The sequence below is a fragment of the Strix uralensis genome, chromosome Z (assembly GCF_047716275.1).
Source record: "Strix uralensis isolate ZFMK-TIS-50842 chromosome Z, bStrUra1, whole genome shotgun sequence".
Taxonomy (NCBI): domain Eukaryota; kingdom Metazoa; phylum Chordata; class Aves; order Strigiformes; family Strigidae; genus Strix; species Strix uralensis.
Genome location: NC_134012.1, coordinates 59,368,122 through 59,389,207, shown reverse-complemented (window position 1 = coordinate 59,389,207; position 21,086 = coordinate 59,368,122). Strand labels below are relative to the sequence as shown.

General features: G+C 38.1%; 1 protein-coding gene across 9 annotated transcripts in view; it reads right to left on the bottom strand.

Moving 5' to 3' along the window:
* FBXL17 (F-box and leucine rich repeat protein 17) overlaps positions 1–21,086 on the bottom strand; it is a 315,193-nt gene that overhangs the window by 158,696 nt on the left and 135,411 nt on the right. For 2 of the 9 annotated variants that reach the window (XM_074855757.1, XM_074855763.1), the window contains one exon: positions 18,688–19,654. The exons of 4 other annotated variants lie outside the window; for them this stretch is intronic. In XM_074855757.1, the coding sequence (XP_074711858.1) occupies positions 19,651–19,654 (4 nt within the window). In that variant the 3' untranslated portion in view covers positions 18,688–19,650. 3 more of the 9 variants (XR_012627033.1, XM_074855758.1, XM_074855760.1) reach the window with 3 other exon arrangements.

The window sequence follows — 21,086 nt, the reverse complement described above, 5'->3', positions numbered from 1 at the left end:
TTTGGAAAACACTACTTTAAATGATACGAAGACATACTGGCTGAACACTCAAGACAGGCCAAAGAGAGAAGTCTCCTGTAACACGGTGTTTCAGAATGATAAAGGGGAGAGGAAAGCAAGAGTCCAGCGTCAATAGAATTTCAACCGCAATACTGAGTATTAGGTATTTAATGTGATGTTGACACTCTGTAGTGCATGTAAGTTCTTCATATGTTTCCTTAGATATTGCAAGCCTATTCAGTACACTTAAAAAGAAATTCATGCAAGAATTCAGAGAATTTGAAATCTGCAAGGTGCACTTTAGAGAACAGTTGTGAGATGTTAAATTCATGCAAGATCACTAAATTTGACTAATATTTTTTCAATAAATAAAAAAAGTATAAACAAATTATTTATTTGACTGGACTATTGTTCAACTGTAACAATTTACACAGCAAGCACAGCAAGGCAAATACACTTTTGCTCAAAGCAACAAAGTCCAGCAATATTTCCTATGCAACTGAAAAATACTCTTGAGGCATGTAATAATATAAACATGTCTGTATGACTTTCATGCCTCAGCCACTTACTCAGTAAGGCTCTGGAGAATACAGATTTGGCACATTTTGTAAAAGTATTTATTTCATGAAGAAGTATTACTGTTTCTTGTAAAAACAGTTGCTAAATGTTCTAATTCCTCCCCACCATGAAGTTAGCTTAGAGTTCAAAAGTTATGCATAGTAATGATTTAAGTTTCTTAAAGAATAATTTTAATATCTTTTCTATGATCCAGGGAGTTTTGCATGATCTAGCAAAGACTGACACTTTCCACAAACAATTACATGACTGCAGAACCACAATAGTGAGTCATATTTTAAATGTACGGTAAAGGGCTTGTATTCGTTAACCTGACTGTTTTTCTCAATTATCTCTTTTACTGTTAAGTTACTAAATTCAGGGGACAAAAGGAACAGTGCTGAAAATGTTCAGGTTTTCTCTTGAACTTCTGCACCACACAGCATAAGTGGGGAAATACTTAATTACTGAATTAGAAAATAAAAATTTTCTCCTAAAAAAATTAACTTTTAACTTGCTCTGCAGTACAGAATAAGCCATGGAAAATGAAAACCCATATACTATCAAGACAAATTTAAAAGAAATAGAAGTTATGTATAGTACATACTACAGTATATAGAGACTATAGTATATAGTTTTGCAATCTAGAAAAGACTGACAGTTTCTTTCTTTTTAGTTTCAAAAACATATTCCTGGTATTTGAAAGGGATATACATAACACCCACACCAGAAGTTTGCACCAGATAGTTTCCATATTATTGGCTGGAGAAATGGGGTAATAAAAATCCCACCACAATACCCTGCAATCTGACTAACCTTTAAGTTCTGAAACTACATTTATTGGATAGAAACAAGAAATGGAGCTAAGAAGTGCCACCAGTAAACTAGAAATAAATTGCATTGCTTACAGTTCAGCTCCAAATTACAGTCTATCCTAACCAATTATTCGGAATGTCCAAACATTCAGTTTTCCGTGGAAATCCTCCGTTTCAGTCTAAACCTAAAAAATACTTTTAGCACATCAACAAATGTAGTTCAAGTGAAGCCTGAAGTCATCCTTGGCAAATTCAGTTCATCAGATGATTAGAACATTCAGCCTTGACTGTGTTGGTGCGTGTCAGTAAGACTTGAAAAATTAGAACAAAACTAAGGCAATCTGAAGAAGCTGAGTAGTTTTTAAAAGTCTGGGATATCTAAATCTGTCAACTTGAAACCCTCATACTTTAGCTCAATTCAAAGCTACAGCTCTTCAGAGCTGGAAAAAAACTCAGATTTGTACAGATCTGAAATGTAACTACAGGTAATGTATTTTACAGATTGTGTTCCGGAAGTTCTCTAAGTCAGAAATGGTCGGGAAAGAGAACTTCATGCTTAAATTTCCAGATCAGAGTATTTATATAGATCTGCTGATGACAACATCTTGACTGAATTCTTCATCTCTTTCATTCCCTTCAAAAAAGCTATGACAATAAAACAAAGATGAAAGAATTCTACAATTAATCCAATTTTATGACTGAAATAATGAAGATTGTCCATTTCAAATTTCAGAAGGGAAAAGTTTCATTAAGGTTGTGTCACATTTATATATTTAAATTTCCATCATATGTAGAGTTAGATGTTATATTATGAAAGACAAAATATAAGCTTTACTCATGCACTGCAGGCATATGCAGGCACATGCAGGCATACAACTAAGATTGAGGAAGAGAAGGCTCAGGGGAGACCTCATCACTCTCTACACCTACCTGAAAGGACATTGTAGAGAGGTTGGTGCTGGTCTCTTCTCACAGGTGATTAGTGACAGAACAAGAGGGAATGGCTTTAAACTCCAACAGGGGAGGTTCAGACTGGACATGAGGAAAAAATTTTTCACAGAAAGAGTGGTCAGACAGTGGAATAGGCTGCCCAGGGAGATGGTGGAGTCACCATCCCTGGATGTGTTTAAGGGTCATTTAGATGAGATGCTGGGGGATATGGTGTAGGGGAGAACTTTGTAGAGTGGGGCTGATGGTTGGACTCGATGATCCCAAGGGTCTTTTCCAACCTGAATGATTCTGTAATTCTAAATTTGAGCCAATGTGTTACACAAATATCTGAGTTGTACTGTAACCATAGAATATTTTACTTTAATCACTCATGCCTATTGGCTAATGATGCTTCAATCAAAGTCTCTCTCTTAGTTACATTCTGTTTTTTTCTGAAGAATCTGCATTGAATAGGAAACACAACTCCTATAAACTAATGCAAAATGAGAAGACCAGTTAACTGATTTTCTGATTGTTCCTACAGTAGCAAATAATGATAAACCTAACAAAAGAGATGGCACTTCATGATACAATTACAATTTATTAATTTTTGTCTATCCCACCTCTAAGAAACTGTACATTTGATTATTGATTTATTATGCCCTTTAAATATTTGGTAGCATTGCAACCCTTAAAATTTTCTTATTTTTAAGGTGCTTTTCACTTGCATTAAGCTCCAAATTCACATCCATTGCATTAAGCTCCAAATAAATTAAAGTCTATGATTTTAAAATTATTATAAATTCAGTACAAAAATTAAGGAAAATTAAATATAAATCACCATTTGTCATAACTGAATTTCATTGTTATTGAAGGACAACTATACACACATCACTAAACATTTGATTGAAGCAAATTAGGCAAGAAAATAGCTTTGTAGGCCATAATAGGAAATAAAGCTGTTAATTTAAAAATTTCACAATTCTTAACATATGCTTAAGTAAGTCAGAATCACTTTCAAGCTATTCTTAAATATACACTTGCTTTGTAGAAGATAGAAATTTAGAAAGGAATTCAATCTGCGATACTGGCTGCTTGTTTTTACTGGATTCACTAAGTCTGAAAGTGTACTACTGATAAATTGCTGAACACTGCTCATACAGGCACAGCTATTCGAGAGAAACACATAGGCTGTGGGAAGAGTACAAGGAGCTATAATAGTTCTATTTGTGCTTGGAACATAAAAATTCCTTTACCCAATGCCTGCTGTCAGGAGTGAAGCAGTATGGGATACTTCTTTATACTTACTTTACCACATAATCTAATGTGGTTTCCAGCAACATAATACTTTAAAGAGCAGTAATACCATCCTCTCAACACTGTTCAGGTACTCCCTCCTTCCTTCTTAAATTCCCAGTGGCACACAGATCCCATGATGACCTATTGAACTTAGAGGTTGAAGTCAATATCCCACATTTAATAGTGCTGAAAATTTATGATACTGAGTTCATAAGTGGCAGAGAAAGCTAGTATTGTTTGTTCATACATACTTTTTTTTCCCTGTTCTTTTGGTTTTGTTTTTCCCTGTAAAGAGACTACACAAAGTAAGTAATACTAAACAAGAAAATTCCATTTTATGAAATCTTCTCATAATCTAGAGAAGGATAATACTGTAATATAATTACAAATAATGGCATAATGGGTATCAATCCTTATTTTTTCTTAGCAGATTTCACATTTTGGTCACTTTACAAATAATTAAAAATTACTGCAAGACTACAAATGTAACCTCTAATATGAAAATCAAACTTTAATCATTCCATTTTATGCTGTAACATGAAAGTCAAAGAACACAAGCCTAAAATTAGCTCTGTAATACTTACACAAACTCCTTGGCGATAAGAGATTCCTCCCACTCTGATAGGAGGTGGGAAAAATTGACAAATTTATGAAAACTAAAGATGTGAGGTTTCTTCAAGTTCAGGATGTGGAAGACACAAAAAAAAAAAAAAAAGATTGTTCTTGACAGACTTGTTTTATATGACTGCCCACAATCAGCTGAGGGAGCCTTAAACTGAAAAATAAAGGAAGGAAATTGGGAAAAACACCTCCATTTACTATATGTGAAGAGAAGGGACAAAGTAGGCTTAAAAGATCAGAAGATACAAGCTAGGAAAAGGGCTGACATTGCAAAAATGCAATTAAGAAATATGGACAGTAATTGACGAAACATGGGCCAAACACTTAAGAAAGCAGAACTAGGAATACCAGACATTATGCAATTACAAAAACATGGTCATAGATTGATCTACTGGTTCATTTGACAGAGAAATCAGGAAAGCACATTTAAGTTCATCCTTGTTCATCAAAGCACTGAATTAAGTACTTGACTTTAAGTTACCACATTTACGTTGAAGCTTGCTTGTTTTGCTGAACAGGAATATCTTCCTGAACTGAAAACTACCCAAACTGGTTTAAACTTCTTGAATATGACATAGCAGTGTATTACAGGAGACCAGAGAACCTCTTATCTTCAACTTATTTCCAGTATGGGGGGAAAAAAACAGACTTAAGAGCCCATGTCTAGTGCAGAAAAACAGAGGTAATTTCAACGCCTATAAATTAAAAATCCATACTTATCTTAATTAATAAGTTTAGTAGAAGACGTAGAAGAGAACAAACTCCCTTTGTGACACTTACTTTTCAATATTAAGGAGAGTAATGCTGAAAATTCAGTGCTGGAAAGCACAGTGCCATGCCTCCATCTATAAGCGAAGCCGTTTCTGATGCAGAATGATTACAATGTTTTTACTCCACCTAACGACTAGAATACTAAAGCTGTCATTGCGAACATAAAGCCTATCTATTAGTCCATTATGCTTATCTCTGAAAAAAATTTCTATAAAGCATTAAATACATAATATATTAATTCAGTGCATTCTATCATTCCACCCTATAATTCTTTCATCTAGTTCTGTTAGCTCTATTTACTTTGGTTTTGAATCACCTAACTCCTTAGCTAGTATATGGTGTATTGCCTCAGCTAAAATTTTACAATTAATACACATGAAACCTAGAACTCACTTAAAGTAGTCTCAAATATAACATTCTCTGCTACTTCACTTTGTGGGAACATTCAAAGGAGAAGAGGCAAAAGCCACGATGAATTATTGAGTGATGTGTCACAGTGTGGTCTGACTTGACAAAAGATGCTTACTTATTATCTCCCCTCTAGAAAATGAGCCTCCGTTTCTGTTTTCATATATGACATACCAAGTTTATTGCTTTGTTTCCTCTTCATTAATAACAAAGTGCCTTATCCATATCATCTCAGCTCAACATGAGAAAAATATTTAAAATTGGGCAAGTGTACAGATGCAAGTCTTTCTGTTTGTGTGACAGTACTTAGGTTTACAGTTAATATTGTGGGTTCTACACATACCCGCAAAGTACTTTCTACCTTGTATTATTTTCTATCAGTCTTCCTACACTGTACAAATACGCTTTCAGTGTATCTACATTCTATTCTAGATACTTTAATCCTGCCAGGGTGTCATATTGACTGTCTTTGCAATGGGACATACATGTAACAACAGGTAACTAAAGGAAGAACACACCAGCCCTAACACTAAAGACTCTATTCTCCATACTTCATAGCACAGGACTCAGTCAAACTTGCCTTTGAATACTTGAAGTTTGTATTGCCCTTGAAAGAAGCATTTTGAAAACAGTGTATTACTGAGTGGTGGTGCAATTCTTACACACACACACACACACACCCACCTCTCTTTGTTGGGCTGCTTGGTGCTAGGTGCGATTCCACCCACATCCCCCGAGCTATACACCAGTCCGTGGAGATAAGGACTGATAACGTTAAGATGTCCCTTTAACGAGCCTGGCTCCTGGCTCCTGCCCCACAGCCCATCATCTCCTAAGGGCCTGGCACACCTGTGCCTGGGATGTGGTCAAATGGGAACAATAACAGAGTCACACATTAATCAAATTCTTTTGTAACTGCTGGAAGGCACCAGAAGGCATTTGACAAAAGTCAATTATCTTGGACCCTATAAATGGCGACCACCAGGGAGACCCTTTGAGCTCTCCTGGATCGCAGTGGGCCTGTGACCAGCATCTCCCCTGAGCTGGGACGCCTCTCAGGTACCAAAACCCTTAAGGTGTCGTCTGCTCCAGACGGAAGGCCAGGGCGAAGTCCCCCGCTCGAGTCTCAATTATCGCCCGTTGAGGAATGCCAAGGCATTGTGAGTATTTGCTCTAAACTCGAGAGGGAAATTTTCTTTGAGCTAGCTTCTCTTTACTCTGTGTGTGTGTGTGGGGGGGTACGTACCCTTGTCTCTGTGTGTGTATGTCCGTTCTGTGTTCATTCTACTGAATCCAAACACCTTTGTTTCTGTATGTTTGTCTGTTCTGTTTTGTGCATGCATGTATATATATATATAGGTACCGTTAAGTAAGTTAGTGTGAATCTTGTCATTTTAGAATCTGAATAAGTCGCTTTTCTTTCTTTTAGTATCTCTGAATTATTTTATAATAATAAATTGCTGTTAGTTATTAATAAACCTAGATTTCTTACTAAATATTACCGTGTCAATACTTTCATCCGCGACATACTGTGATACAGAAATTTTTTTTTGCATGGAAATTCTTATGCAGTTCAGATACTATGACATTATTAAAAGAATGAAATACTTTGTATATGTACACACAAATCCACTCACACACTTGCACATATATATGCAATGCATTCCAGTATCTTAAGAAATTTTTCCAATCCTTGGACAAAGGATTGTGTAATTAGTAACCGTTCTTTTTTCTCTTTCCACACCCTGACAAGACTTTACATGCTTCCTGACAATGGAGTAAGGGAATGTCTGTTACTAAGCTTAAATGATTTAAGAAGAGAAGGCAACATTTGCTCCCTACACACATACGCTATATATCTATTCCCTTAAACAGATCGTCTACTAAGAACAACTGTGTGGCAATACATGGGTTTTAGTACCCCTGTACTCGGCACTGGTGAGGCCACACCTCAATTACTGGGTTCAGTTCTGGGCCCCTCACTACAAAAAGGACATTGAATTACTCAAGCGTGTCCAGAGAAGGGCAACGAAGCTGGGGAAGGGTCTGGAGCACATGTCGTACGAGGAGCGGCTGAGGGAACTGGGGTTGTTTAGTCTGGAGAAGAGGAGGCTGAGGGGAGACCTTGTCGCCCTCTACAACTACCTGAAAGGAGGTTGCAGAGAGCTGGGGAGGAGCCTCTTTAACCAAGTAACAAGTGATAGGACAAGAGGTAATGGCCTCAAGTTGCACCAGGGAAGGTTTAGACTGGATATCAGGTAGTATTTCTTTCCAGAACGGGTTGTTAGGTGTTGGAATGGGCTGCCCAGGAAGGTGGTGGAGTCCCCATCCCTGGAGGTGTTTCAGAGACGGGTTGACATAGCGTTTAGGGATATGGTGTAGCTGAGAATAGTCAGTGTTAGGTTAATGTCTGGGCTAGGTGATCTTCAAGGTCTTTTCCAACCTAGATGATTTTGTGATTCTGTGATTCTGTTTGTTAGCAGAACTATGAGGTCTTCATGTGGTAAACATCAATGCCCTCAGTGGGCAAGGAATGATTGCATAGTGTCTCTTGTCCCAAAATACCTTTTATAATTTTATGAGCAACATAGCATAGTAAATCTGGTTTGTGTTAAAATGGTATTAACAAAACAACTGTAAGGGTCTTTTCTGTCCTAAAATATGATTCTGTAACAACATCTTGGCTACATAACCAGTTCTGTATGAAAATATACTGCAAAAAAGATTTAGGAGGTGTAAGCATTCAGGCAATAATCTGTTCATTCTCAGTGGAAAAGATCTTTCCCAGTCTCATTCTTCTATTCTACATGTGTGGCAAACTTAAAGAACATAAAATTCTAAATCTTCTGCATGTATCAATTATACTGTATGTAAGTCCCTGAGCAGTGTTTAAAACACAAAGAACTGAAAACAATATTCCACTTGCTGACAACACAACATCTCACCAGTACAGCTTTAGAAAGCTCATGATTTTAAAAAACTGTAAATATTTTTTTCTCACAGATGTAGCTCATTCAGGAAACTGTCCCAGCTACAGTGGTCTATGATATTGGTTGATATCTTAGGGAAAAAAACAAAACAAATTTCTGTGTGTAATATTGCTACATAGTGTTCATTTATAAGTCATCACACTCACCAACACTTTATTTTTACAGTCTGATAAAGATGTTTTCAGTGCTATCTATATGAACAGAACTGTTTGCATGGAAGGGAGGAACATGTAAACAACAATAAAAGAAGAACTGGCCCAAACCACCCAAACTAAATGCCCACATGTGTGGCACTACAAAGAATGAATTCCTGTCAAGGGGTTCAAAGAAAACTTAAAAAGAGTTCCCATTATTTGGGTAAGAGTCAAGCTCTTAGAAATGAGACACTATTACCTCTCATGCTCACTTTCTGTAAAATGGTTACATACTCCTTAGAACCAGAAGATTTTGTCCAGCTATGTGAAGAAATAGAGAAGTCTTCAAATTAAGAAATACATAGTTTTCTGATACTATTCTACATTTCAAATGGGCTCCCACACAACTTCTTATGATCGATACAAGTAAGCTGAGATCCCAAATAACATAAAATAGAGTCCCAGACACTAAACAAATACATTTCATACACATAGACCTTTACATAAAAGTTTGATAAATCTGCCTCAGGAAATTCAACACCTCGTGTAGCTGACAATGGTGTTGGCTCCCAATATTCCTCCTGCAGCAAGTGGAATCTTCTTTTCTCTTGGGAAGAAATGGAATAAAGTATGCTTGCTTAAATCCTCTGATAATTGTTTAATGACCTGTATAAGCAGGAGAAATACCAGCAATTCTGTGTAGGTCTTTTCTACAAGAGAAATAGGAATAGGAGCTCCTGGCAAAAATCAAACACAAAAAGAGAACATGCAAAAGGTGGACAGGTAATGTGGGAGGAATACAGAAACACTGTCCAAGCATCCAGGGATGAGGTTAGGAAAGTCAAAGCCCAAACGGATTTGATTCTGGCCAAGTATGCCAAAGACAACAGAAAGGGCTTCTAGAAGTACACAGATGACAGAGAGAGGTTAGGGCTCTCTGCTGAATGAAGTGGGGGACACAGAACACAGAAAAGGCTGAGGTACTGAATGCCTTCTTTCCCTCTCTTTTTACTAGCAGGCCTTGATGAATACCAGGTCCCAGTGCAAAGGAAGACGTACCTTTGAGGGAAGATACTTAAGAACACCTAAGCAAACTGGACATAAATAAGTATATGAGTGCTGATGGGATGCACTCATGAGTGCTGAAGGAACTGGTAGGTGGCACTTCAAGGCCATTCTCAATAACCTCTGAATGATCATGGCAACTGGGAGAGATGCCTGAGGACTTGGGGAAAGCAAACATCAGTCCTATGTTAAAGAAGGACAAGAAAAATGATCCAGAAAACTGCAGGCTGGTCAGCCTCACCTTGATCCCTATGAAGGTGATGGAGCAGCTAAATCTGGAAACCATTTCCAGGCACACAATGGACAGTAAGGTCATCAGGAGTAGTCAGCATGGATTGACTAAGGGCAAGCCATGCTTGATCAACTTTATCACCACCTATGATGAAATGGCCAGCTTGGTAGATGAAAGCAGTGGATATTGTCTACCTTGACTTCAGCAAGGCTTCTGACACTGCCTCCTCTAAGAACTTCATAGAGAAGCTGGTGAAGTATGGGCTGGAAGAGCAGACAGTGAAATGGACTGAAAACTGGCTGAATGACCACGCTCAGGGAACGATGACAAGTGGCACAAAGTCTAGCTGGAAGCTGGTAACTAGTGGTGTACCCCAGCAGCCAATGGGTCCTGCTGAACATCTTCATTAATGAGCTGGATGACGGGGTAAAGTGCACCCTCAGCAAGTTTGCAGATGACACCAAACTGGAAGGAGGGGCTGATATGCCAGAGGGTCGTGCTGCCATTCAGAGGTACCTGGACAGGCTGAAGAAATGGGCCAGCAGGAACCTCATGCAGTTCAACAAGAAGTGCAAAGTCCTGCACCTGTGGAGGAACAACCCCAGGCACCAGTAGACGCTGGGGGCTGCCCAGCTGGAAAGCAGCTTGGCAGAAAGGGACCTGGATGTCCTGGTGGACATCACGTTGAGCATGAGCCAGCAACATGACCTTGAAGTAAAGAACCCAAGGGTATCCATGGCTCCGATAGAAGGAGTGTTGCCAGCAAGCTAAGGGCAGTGGTGAGGCCACACCTGGAGTGCTGGGTCCAGTTCTAGGCTCCCCAGTACAAAACAGACGTGGACACACTCAAGAGAGTCCTGCAAAGGGTCATCATGATGATGAAGGGACTGGAGCATCTCCCATAAAAGGAAAGGTTGAAACAGATGGGACTGTTCAGCCTATAGAACAGAAAGCTCAGGGTGATCTTATCAGTGCATATGAATATCTGAAGGGAGGGTGCCAAGAGGACAGAAACGGGCTCTTTTCAGTGGTGCCCAGTGACAGGACCAGAGGCAATGGGCACACATTGAAACACAGGAGGTTCCTTCTAAACATCAGGAAATATTTTTTACCTGTGAGGGTCACCAAGCACTGGCAACAGGTTGCCCAGAGTGGTGGTGGGGTTTCCATCCTTGAAAATACTCAAAAGCCATCTGAACATGGTCCAGGGCAGCCTGCTCAGCTAGCCACCACTTGAGCAGGAGGTTGGACCAGATGACCTCCAGAGGTCCCTGCTGTGAATGGGAAGACCTTCAGAGCAGATCCATACAACCTGATCTCCTTGATGCTGTCTCAAAGGTGAAAAAACCATAACTGAGTCTTGCAGATTTTGGGGAGCTTAACCTGTTGCTCAGTCTAGGAATCCTGCAATTAAATCAAACAATCTACCTACCAGAGGTTAGGTTTACACGAGAGGGGAGGGGAGGGGAGGGGAGGGGAGGGGAGGGGAGGGGAGGGCAGGGCAGGGCAGGGCAGGGCAGGGCAGGGCAGGGCAGGGCAGGGCAGGGCAGGGCAGGGCAGGGCAGGGCAGGGCAGGGCAGGGCAGGGCAGGGCAGGGCAGGGAAGGGAAGGGAAGGGAAGGGAAGGGAAGGGAAGGGAAGGGAAGGGAAGGGAAGGGAAGGGAAGGGAAGGGAAGGGAAGGGAAGGGAAGGGAAGGGAAGGGAAGGGAAGGGAAGGGAAGGGAAGGGAAGGGAAGGGAAGGGAAGGGAAGGGAAGGGAAGGGAAGGGAAGGGAAGGGGAGAATAAATTCAGTTGGATGGGACCTAAAATAATCATCTTGTCCAACTGCCTGACCTCTTCAGGGCTGACCAAAAGTTAAAGCATGTTATGAAGGGCATTGTCCAAATGTCTCTTAAACACTGACAGGCTTGGGGCATCGACCAGCTCTCTAGGAAGCCTGTTCCAGTGTCTGACCACCCTCTCTATAAAGACATGCTTCCTAATGTCTGACGCACCTTTGAGTCATTTCCAGGTGTCCTGTTGCTGGATCCCAGGGAGAAGAGATCAGCACCTCCCTCTCCACTTCCCCTCCTCAGGAAGCTGTAGAGAGCAATGAGGTCACCCCTCAGTCTCCTTTTCTCCAAATTAAGAAGTACTTAGCCACTCCTCACAGGTCATGCCTTCCAGCCCTTCCACCAGCTTTGCTGCCCTCTTCTGGATGCATTCAAGTGCCTTAACAGCCTTGTGCAGACAGTACTCAAGGTGAGGCTGCACCAATGCTAAATACAGTGGAAAAATCACCTCTTTTGACCAGCTGAAGAAAATCAAGAGGCAGAGATGCACATCCCTCTTGATTTTCTTCAGACACCATTCTGAATTTATCCAACATGGTTCACATTTCTCATTTGCTGCTTTCCAGACTAACAGACACCGAAGGAAGATACAATGAGAAATTACATATGGGAAACTGCAGTTATAACCAAATATGTTCTCCTTCTGCTTTACATGCATATTTCACTGTGGCTGAGTTCAAATAATGTCAGTCAGACTTAGGTTACGGAATGAAGAGCAATAAGGTATTTTGCCAAATCTGTTTAAAATCCTTCTGTGCTGAAAAGACAATTGAAAGTATGCAGGGAGTTCCAGCTGATGATTCTGCAATGTCCAAACTAGAGGTAGTCCAAAGAATCCCTTCAATTCTTGTAGGCTCTAATGAAATCTAGCAGGACTTAGTGCTTTTAGCACACTGACACAGTAGAAATAGAAATAAATAGACCTTGGCAGAAACTGCTGTTTCTCTCAATCTTTTGTTTACGGAAACATCCAACACAAAAAATTTCCAGGGAGGTTTGCTGATGTACAGCTCAAAAGCACTACATAGAAGTTACATCTAAAGATCTATCATGGGGACCAAGAAATCTCCATGTTTCCTCTCCAATAATTATGCCTGCTTGCTTCTGAGATGTAGCTAGACATGTGTTATTACACAAATTCAGAACACCTTGCATGCTAATACGAACATAAAATACTTGGTGTGGGATCCCACTGTCCTCAGTCCTCACAGTGCAACTACTGAAATTTTATCTGCAAAAAGACAGGCCTTTGGCTATGAAGTTCAGATCTGCTTCTAACTTGAGCAAGTTTAGGCCTGATCTTTGAGGGTTCACCAAGAACCCAAGTTGTAGAATATTTGGAAGAATCTCTACCACAGACTGGCAGAGGTACACCTCAATACCCAGATAAGAAAAATTCCATTCTTCGTATGAGGCTTGCTGCCAGCACAATGACCATGCCAACAGCTCATGGTGTTCTTGAGTCTCCAAAAAGAAGTATCATAAAGTGACAGTAATCCTCAGATAACATGAACCAAGAATACAGCTATCATCTATTATAGACCCAGAAAGCCCCATGTTCTTCTGGAAAAGAAAACTGAATGTGGGCTAGAAGCAAATGAGAAAAACAGCAGAAATAGGTGGCCACTAGACAAGAATATTGTTTGGAACAGTAAAAGACAAACTCAGTCTCAAATCAGAGGTAGTTAAGAGCATACCTATAAAATCTTTTTATCATGTCTTTAGAGCACACACATATTTGTTTTGTTAGTGAAACAAAAGCCTGATGACTCAAAACTGAACAGTCATTATGTGAAAGATCTGGCATTTTTTTAGAAAGTTTTCTTCTTGTTCCATAAAGTAACTATGGAGAAGCTATGCAGAAGTTAGTGAAAGTGTTTGGGGGTGGGGGGATGGGTGTTATTTGGTTTTCTTTTTTTAAAAAGTCTTATTATGCAGATACCATGTGAAGAAAATCCTGACATCGTAAAGTAGTATCATGACATAATCCTGTTAAAGAAGCAAAAAAATTCCTTTAGATGCTTCCCAAATGCATACCTGTCAGTCACAGATTTAGATAGTATTACAAGAGCTCTGATATATGAGCAATGACAGAATCCTTTCACCTGGTTAGTATTGGATGCACTTTCTGTCTCATAACTGCAGATGTATATAGTTGGACACTTGCAGCAAACCAGCTTGGTCACTGTCTTATTATCAAATCAGAAGCACTGTAACATAAGTGAAGAATTGAAAGGGTTAACATCACACTGACTTTAGTATGTCACCTTATCATAACTTGCCCTGAAGCAACTAGTATTCCAATATTAAAAAAAATAAAAAAAACCCCAAAATCTTCTGGTAGTTGTCACTCATAAAATTTCAAATGCAATAAAAGTCTACAAAGCACAGCTGAAAATCATGAGAAGTTCCATAGCACCATTTTATTCCAATGCATTTTTAAAATTTAATGAGATGTTGATGTCTTATATCATTTGTTGAAAGAAGCAACAGGGAGACACTTCAGTGCACAGCTGATGATGATTCCAACAATGAGCTTCAGAATATGAAGTCATACATTCAAAAAACTTTTTAGAAATTAAGGGACAAAACATACCAAGATTATTTTCACTAAATGCATAATCAAATAATGCTACAGCAATGCTACCACAATGATAATTGCTGCATCCATGTTTAATTAATATAATTAAAAAGATATATTTTACTATCTGATATTTAACAACATAGGATCAGTTCATCTGGAGAGTTTTCCTGGATGAATTACATCTCTTCTTTACTGTAGAACTAAAAGCTATTTTGAAAAAATCCACTTAATGATACAATGAAATATGAATCCAGGACTTACTTTTACATGACCTTTATCACACGTCATGTTTGCTGTGTGAGAAATATCTTAACTGTGAAGTAGATTTGCAACCACTTAGGATTCACTTAGGCACTGATCCCCTAGAATCCACGCAAAGTTCCTCAGTTTTCAGTGGAGTCCCACAGAGATGTTTCTGTCTGGTGCTGGAAAAACCATGAGCTGGAAGAACTTTAAGAGCTGATTAATAAAATCTACCATGCATTATAAGACTGCCTGTCAACCACAGACATGCAAGCCTTCTGCTTTCCAATATATGCCACCTAAGGCACAACCCAGCAACCATTTACAATTTAGAGTAGTAGTTTCTGAATAAAAATAGATTGGGACATCATCATAGAGGCTCATATGTTTTGAAATTACTTTGGCATTGTCAGACTATAGAAAGAAAAATTGAATCCAAGTATCTGATTTCGTTAGATATTACAATTACTATTTTCAATCATCTGTGCTGAAAGAAACTGCATTCAATTCAGATGCTATGATACATTTCATTTAATGATTCTCCACAATTTTAACCAAGGTTTCTTTTGAGTAATCAATTTTTTACTACTAGGGAAGACAGCACCTTCTGTCTTGTACTGTAATTTAGCACATACTCAAAAGGATGACTAGAACAGAAAATTTTGTAACATTTTAGTCAGCCTGCAGTTGCATAGCTTTTCAATGACTCTTAGTTTAGACTTTCAAACACGATTTTTTCTTGTTTGTCAAGATTAGATGAGCCTAGAGACTGATTTTGGTTGAAAAAGTAAGAATTCTGTATTTTTTCAAACACTAGCAATAATGCCATCTTACAGTGAGAAACTGGAATTCAGACCTGAAAAAGCACAATTTAAATGGGTTTCCAACTAATACACAACCTTTATTCATTCTGGAAGCAAGACACCAAAAACTGGGTCTAAATTGTGGTACTGGCAATGTAAACAAACATTACAAAAAGCTTATGTCACGACTGTTATGGCAAGACATTACACACTCTTAAGTAAAATTTAAGGAATCTTTTAAGGAAAACAAAGAAGCCAAAACTGGTTCTTCCACACACCACTTTTACAAAGGATCAAAGTTACCAATCAAATGTCAAATGCCTGAATCAAATTTATTGAGGGATTTTAATATAGCAATCTGTGAAATGATCCATTGTTCTCAAAAGCGGTGAAATGCCTGTTATGCCTGTTTAAATAGTTTGATTTGTGCAAGAGAGTGAAAGAAATCAGGCACTGATGCACACAGATGATTACTTTTTCATACAACTTAGTCAAAGTCACAAACAAATGGACCAATATGGACAAATAAATATGTCCTAAAATACTGACTGTGACTACATGAGACTAATATGAGTTTCAGTTGTACTAGCTACTAAAAATCAACATTTCTAACTGTAATTCACAAATCCTTTTTCCAAATGTGTCAGCCCAGTTTTGCTGGGAGAGTTTGGTCGAATCCACAAGTACACTAATGCAATAATTCACATAATTCACAGCTCAACATGCTTTTTATATGAAAAAGACCCCATCAGCAGTAAGTTCCAAGACTACATATGAAAAAAAATTGTATCAGTAGTAGAGTAAAAAAATGTGGGAGAGGGATTGCAATTCTCAGACCCTTACAATGCTATCTGGAGACAGCAGGTTAATATGGTGATTCTGGTAACATCAGTGAATAACCTGTTTTGTTCCTATGCTTTATCTCCTTATCACTGCCTCAAAGGATTTACAATCTAATTATGCAGTAGGGCTTACAGTCCTCCTCTGTCTCTGATCACCTCCCTTCCTTTCTGTCATCTTCTGTTGCTGATGTACTGGTGACAGGGAAGAGAGGACAAAATTCAGCTTAAGAGTTGATAGGCAGAAAATTATTTGTTTTCAAACATGGAATCTTGAAACCAGATATTTATCAAACTCACTTAGATCATGAAGCAAGAAAAGTTAAGCTGCTTCAACCATGACTTTTTCCATGAGAATCATAAAGACAGCAGCAGAGATACAGACACAAAATAGGATACATATTAGGTGTGGCAGTGCTACTAGCACCACTCCAACTAGTACACCGGGATACCAGTACTGGACACAGTCATTTTGTCTGGCTTTCTTGAGAAACTCCAGAACAGATTCATTCAGTTTTTACTGAAATCATGTATGATTTCTGGTTTCTCACAGGGATTGCAAGTCAGGCTGTCACCGGGACCTCAAAAGAAGTCAGAGAAGAACAGATTTCATTAATCTGAGCTCCCCCTGCTGCTGCCTGTCTGCAGGGCTGACTGCAGTCCTGGCATCACTCAGGTCACTGCAGCTGGTCTGCAGCTGGCAGATCCAGAAAGCAGATCAGATCAGAGCATAAGCACTTGGCAGCACTGCCCTATCATTGCTTTACTTTTTAAAACACTGAATAAAATGCACAGGTTTCTATGGACACAAGAAAAGTAACTGCTGACAGTTCTTCTAGGTCTTTACAGGTTTTGGAGATAGCTGTGAGGGACTGTAATGTTGAAAAACAACTGAAGTGCACAGGTTTCAGGACATATATATCTAGTTATGGATCTAGTAGGTGTCTATTTTTTGTGTAGAGACTTTTTCCCTGCAAATACTTTCTCACAGGTAAAACCGTGTGTGTGAGAGAATCCGTTACAGGCTTAACTTTGCATCCTTAACTGTAGAAGTTAACATGAGCCAGAAAAGTCAGCAATCCAGCACTGTCAGCACAGACAAAAGTCTAGAATGCCTCCAGACAGACCTTCCTCCTTCCACACCTTCACCTGTCTGAATATAAAATAAGATAAATGTTATTTTAACTGAGACTTTCTTGGAAAGGTAAATGGGTCTTATTCCAAACTAGGAAAAGTAAAATAACACTGTGTAAGAAGCAGTGCGAGGGAAGAAGCAATGTGCTCCAAATCTAAATCTATTAAAAGACCTAGAAGGCCTTGGAAACCTTCTTCTAATCCCTAAATTCTCTATTGTCAGACTCTTTTCCAAGTATTTTCCAGTCTGTATTCAAAAAAAGCCTTAGCAAAGTTCTATTTAGTTGTACTTAGTAAAATTGTTATTTTATTTTTATGTCATTAGGTGCCTTCTCAGGAAGATCTTTATTTAGGAAACATTGATCTAGCTTAGAAGCAAAATGTGTTGTAGCTGTATGGTCCTTATACAGTGGATTTAACATCATCAGCTCATAATAAGATAATAAAAAGAATACTTAGAATTGTAATAAACAAATATTTCTATTATTTGCATACTTCAAAATTGCATCCTTCTTGCAAGTTATATCACAACTTCATGGGAAAAGTTAGAGGCTACACTGTACCTATAAATATTTTGCAGTCAATGTTTTCCTTCTCTCTCTTTTATGGGACTTTTCCAGCAGCAGGTGAGTCTTAAAAGGAGCTAAATCTGTACTCATTTCCAGAATTATAAGCAATTTGTGTTTTAAACTTCCAAATGCTCCGTATCTTTTTTGCAAGTCTACTCAAAGCAACTAAAGAGACAATCTGGGTCCACAAAATACCAAGCAATTATTTTTTAAAATGTCAGTTTGTTACAATATGTTGACTCCTCTACATTTTACATGTAAATTGCATTTTAAGTACGATTACTGCTTTTTAAAAATATATTTTAAGTTTGAAATTTGAAAAAGAAGAAAAGCTTTACATCAGTCATTTCTTGTTAGTTTGTTGTGGTTTAAAGAATTAAAAATAGTATGATGTCTAAATGAAAGGTATGTAGACCGACTAGATTAGTACACAGTATTGTGTAGAGAAAATGCAATACCAAAAAAAAAAAAAGATCCTTTTTGTTGAATGAAACAGAAGCATCAAGATCAAAGTAGAATATACTTTTTTTTTCTTTTTGGAGGGCTCTCTGAAATTATTTTGCATTATATATTTCTGAGCCACTTGTTTTCACACAAACTTAGAAACTTTTTGGGATCACTTTATTGAGAAGTAGCAGTAAAACTGTCAACACGTGTTTCCAAGTAAGTTGCTAAATTTCGTTATTTCATTAAAGCTCCCACTTACATTAGGAGATATACACATACTCCGTTATTGGGAACCCTAGAGGCTACAGGGGTTGCTGCTCGCCACAGACCAAGTCAGCAGGTGCCCCAGCTGCTCTCCGAGGTGCTGAAATGTCCCACAGTCCAGTTGTGTCATAGCTCAAGAGAAGCAGCTGGCAAAGAAAAGAAAGCAAGCAAACATGCCAGCAAACACTAGCATGGTTTAACTGCATACACAGAACTTAAGGGTATATATTCCTCTGAGCTATGATTTTATTATGAATACACACACTTTAAGATGACAGTAGGCATACTGCATTAGCTTCAGTCATTTTTCAACCAGTATTACAAAGAAAATACAACTCCTATTTGCCCTCTAGCTATCTGCTGTCTGTGTAATTACAATGTAACTCTAACACAAGATTTCCAGGTTTTGGCTAAAACAGAATTAAAATTTAACATGCTTAACTGGGTTTTAATGAGTTCACAAGCAATATAAATTTAACTACCATAAGTGCTAGTACAGACGTTCCACAATCATTTGCTTGTTGTCATTGTCAAGCACTTCTGTTCTGGAATAAAGCTTTGTGAAGTGCTTGAACTAACATCTGCAATTCTCTTAATTGAATCAGTTCATCAATGAAATAAACGTTGATTTTTACATATTTGTCACAATAGCAGTTTCATTCAAATCCGGTTTTTGAAAGATGCAGAACATACTGCAGAACAAGGACATTGTAACTCCTTCTTCCACTCTCCCATTTTAAGAGTTAATTCAGCGAAGTATTTCAGCATATTCTCAACTTAATCACTTGAATATACCCATATGAGATTAGCAAGATTTTAGCAATCAAAAGAAGCACAGGATTATTCATGTACTTATTTTTAAGTAATTCTGTGACTCTGAGTCATATAAAAATAATCAGAAAAACCAACAGATTATTAGTTAGTTCAGATGAGGGAGTTCTAACTTCTATCAGGCATAGCACTATTATTTTCGTCGAATCTCTTAATAGAATATACTTCCCCATGGTGATAGTCTTCCAGCACCCATAATGCTCTTAGCTCATCACCTTTTCACGAAATAAGTGACCCCCGCTGCTCGCTCTTTTGCACATTCCATATAATGATTATCCACGGTGTTACCTAATGAGAGTATAAAAGTCCATGTACAGAGTCTTCAGACAGTAACAATAATCAGCAATACAGGAGTATGTTGCTCAAGCTAGTTTGGAAAGTGAATTTACAGTGAGACAACCCAATTTATCCTCCTGACATTGCTTAAAATCCCTAGACAAAATATAATTTTGGTATTCCTTTTTTATGTGGTAGACCAAACATTCCTCTTAGCAATACATGGCACCACTATTCTGAGTAGCATCATAGCAGGAGGCAGCTTCCTGTCTTGCTTTCCAAGGCACTATCAGCTGAGTATTCTCCTTCTGCTCAGACTTGGTCAACCACCTTCACTTTCAGGGCTCAAGATGAATCTCTCTCCTCAGCTTTTGTGTTCAAAACACTGTTATTCATTTAGACTATACACAGGGCATGAACAGATGACTGTTAGCACGTTAATATTAAGCTACCATCCCTGTCTAGTCAAGAAACATACAACCATGTCACCAGTTCCTGAAAACAAAATATATTTGCCTAATACCCTCCTGAGTGATGCAACAATGAGCCTTTTCTCCTTTGTACTGCAAGGGAATATCAGCATGTACATGGCCAGCTTGTAGATTTCAATGATTAATGCACTAAGTGATTGCTATGGAATGATTAACAACAACTATGGGGCAGCAACTTACTAAATATTTAGTTCCTTACTAGATATTTTAACAATCCCTTTCTAATAATCTGATACTACATTTGGGCATTGCAATATATACATCTGCATCAGAGGATGTAACATATTCACAGGAAGATAACAGTATAAATGTTGTACAGTTCTCCATTAATGTGTTTTTTGTTTTGTTTTGGGGGTTGGTTGTTATCGGTTTTTTTAGTTATTATGCAACTGCAATTACATTTAAAGACTAAATCAAATTTACTGGGAAACCAAACTCAGGCAACTGTAGCCCTAAAAAATTTCTATGTATAATAATTTCCAAATATAAAATGAACATAAATTTAATACAATAAAAAGGTGAAGGGAGAAGAAGAGATCAAAGTTGCAATATCAATACCATAAGCTATTTTAAAGTTCAAAATTAGTTATTTTTAATATGGGTGAAGCATACTTAAATGATTCTGACAGCTTTTTCCAGGAAACTTTTTTATCACATAAGTGGCAGTAAGAGGAAGAAGTGCAAAAGTATTTCTTTATGTGTATTAATCATATTAATCTCCATTGACAGAGAGAATAAAAAACATTAAAGTTTTTAATAAAATCTGTGTAAATTACATCTGTGAGCATAACTTCATCAATATTCTTCTTAATACCGCATTTTAAAAAAAGGTGAGTTCTACTAATATTAAGTACACCAGTTCCAGTTTTTCACAAAACATAAATAAAGTTTACAGGTCTGTTATCATCAGCCTCTTCCTATAAAAAGAAAACATTAGTGGTACTACACCTATC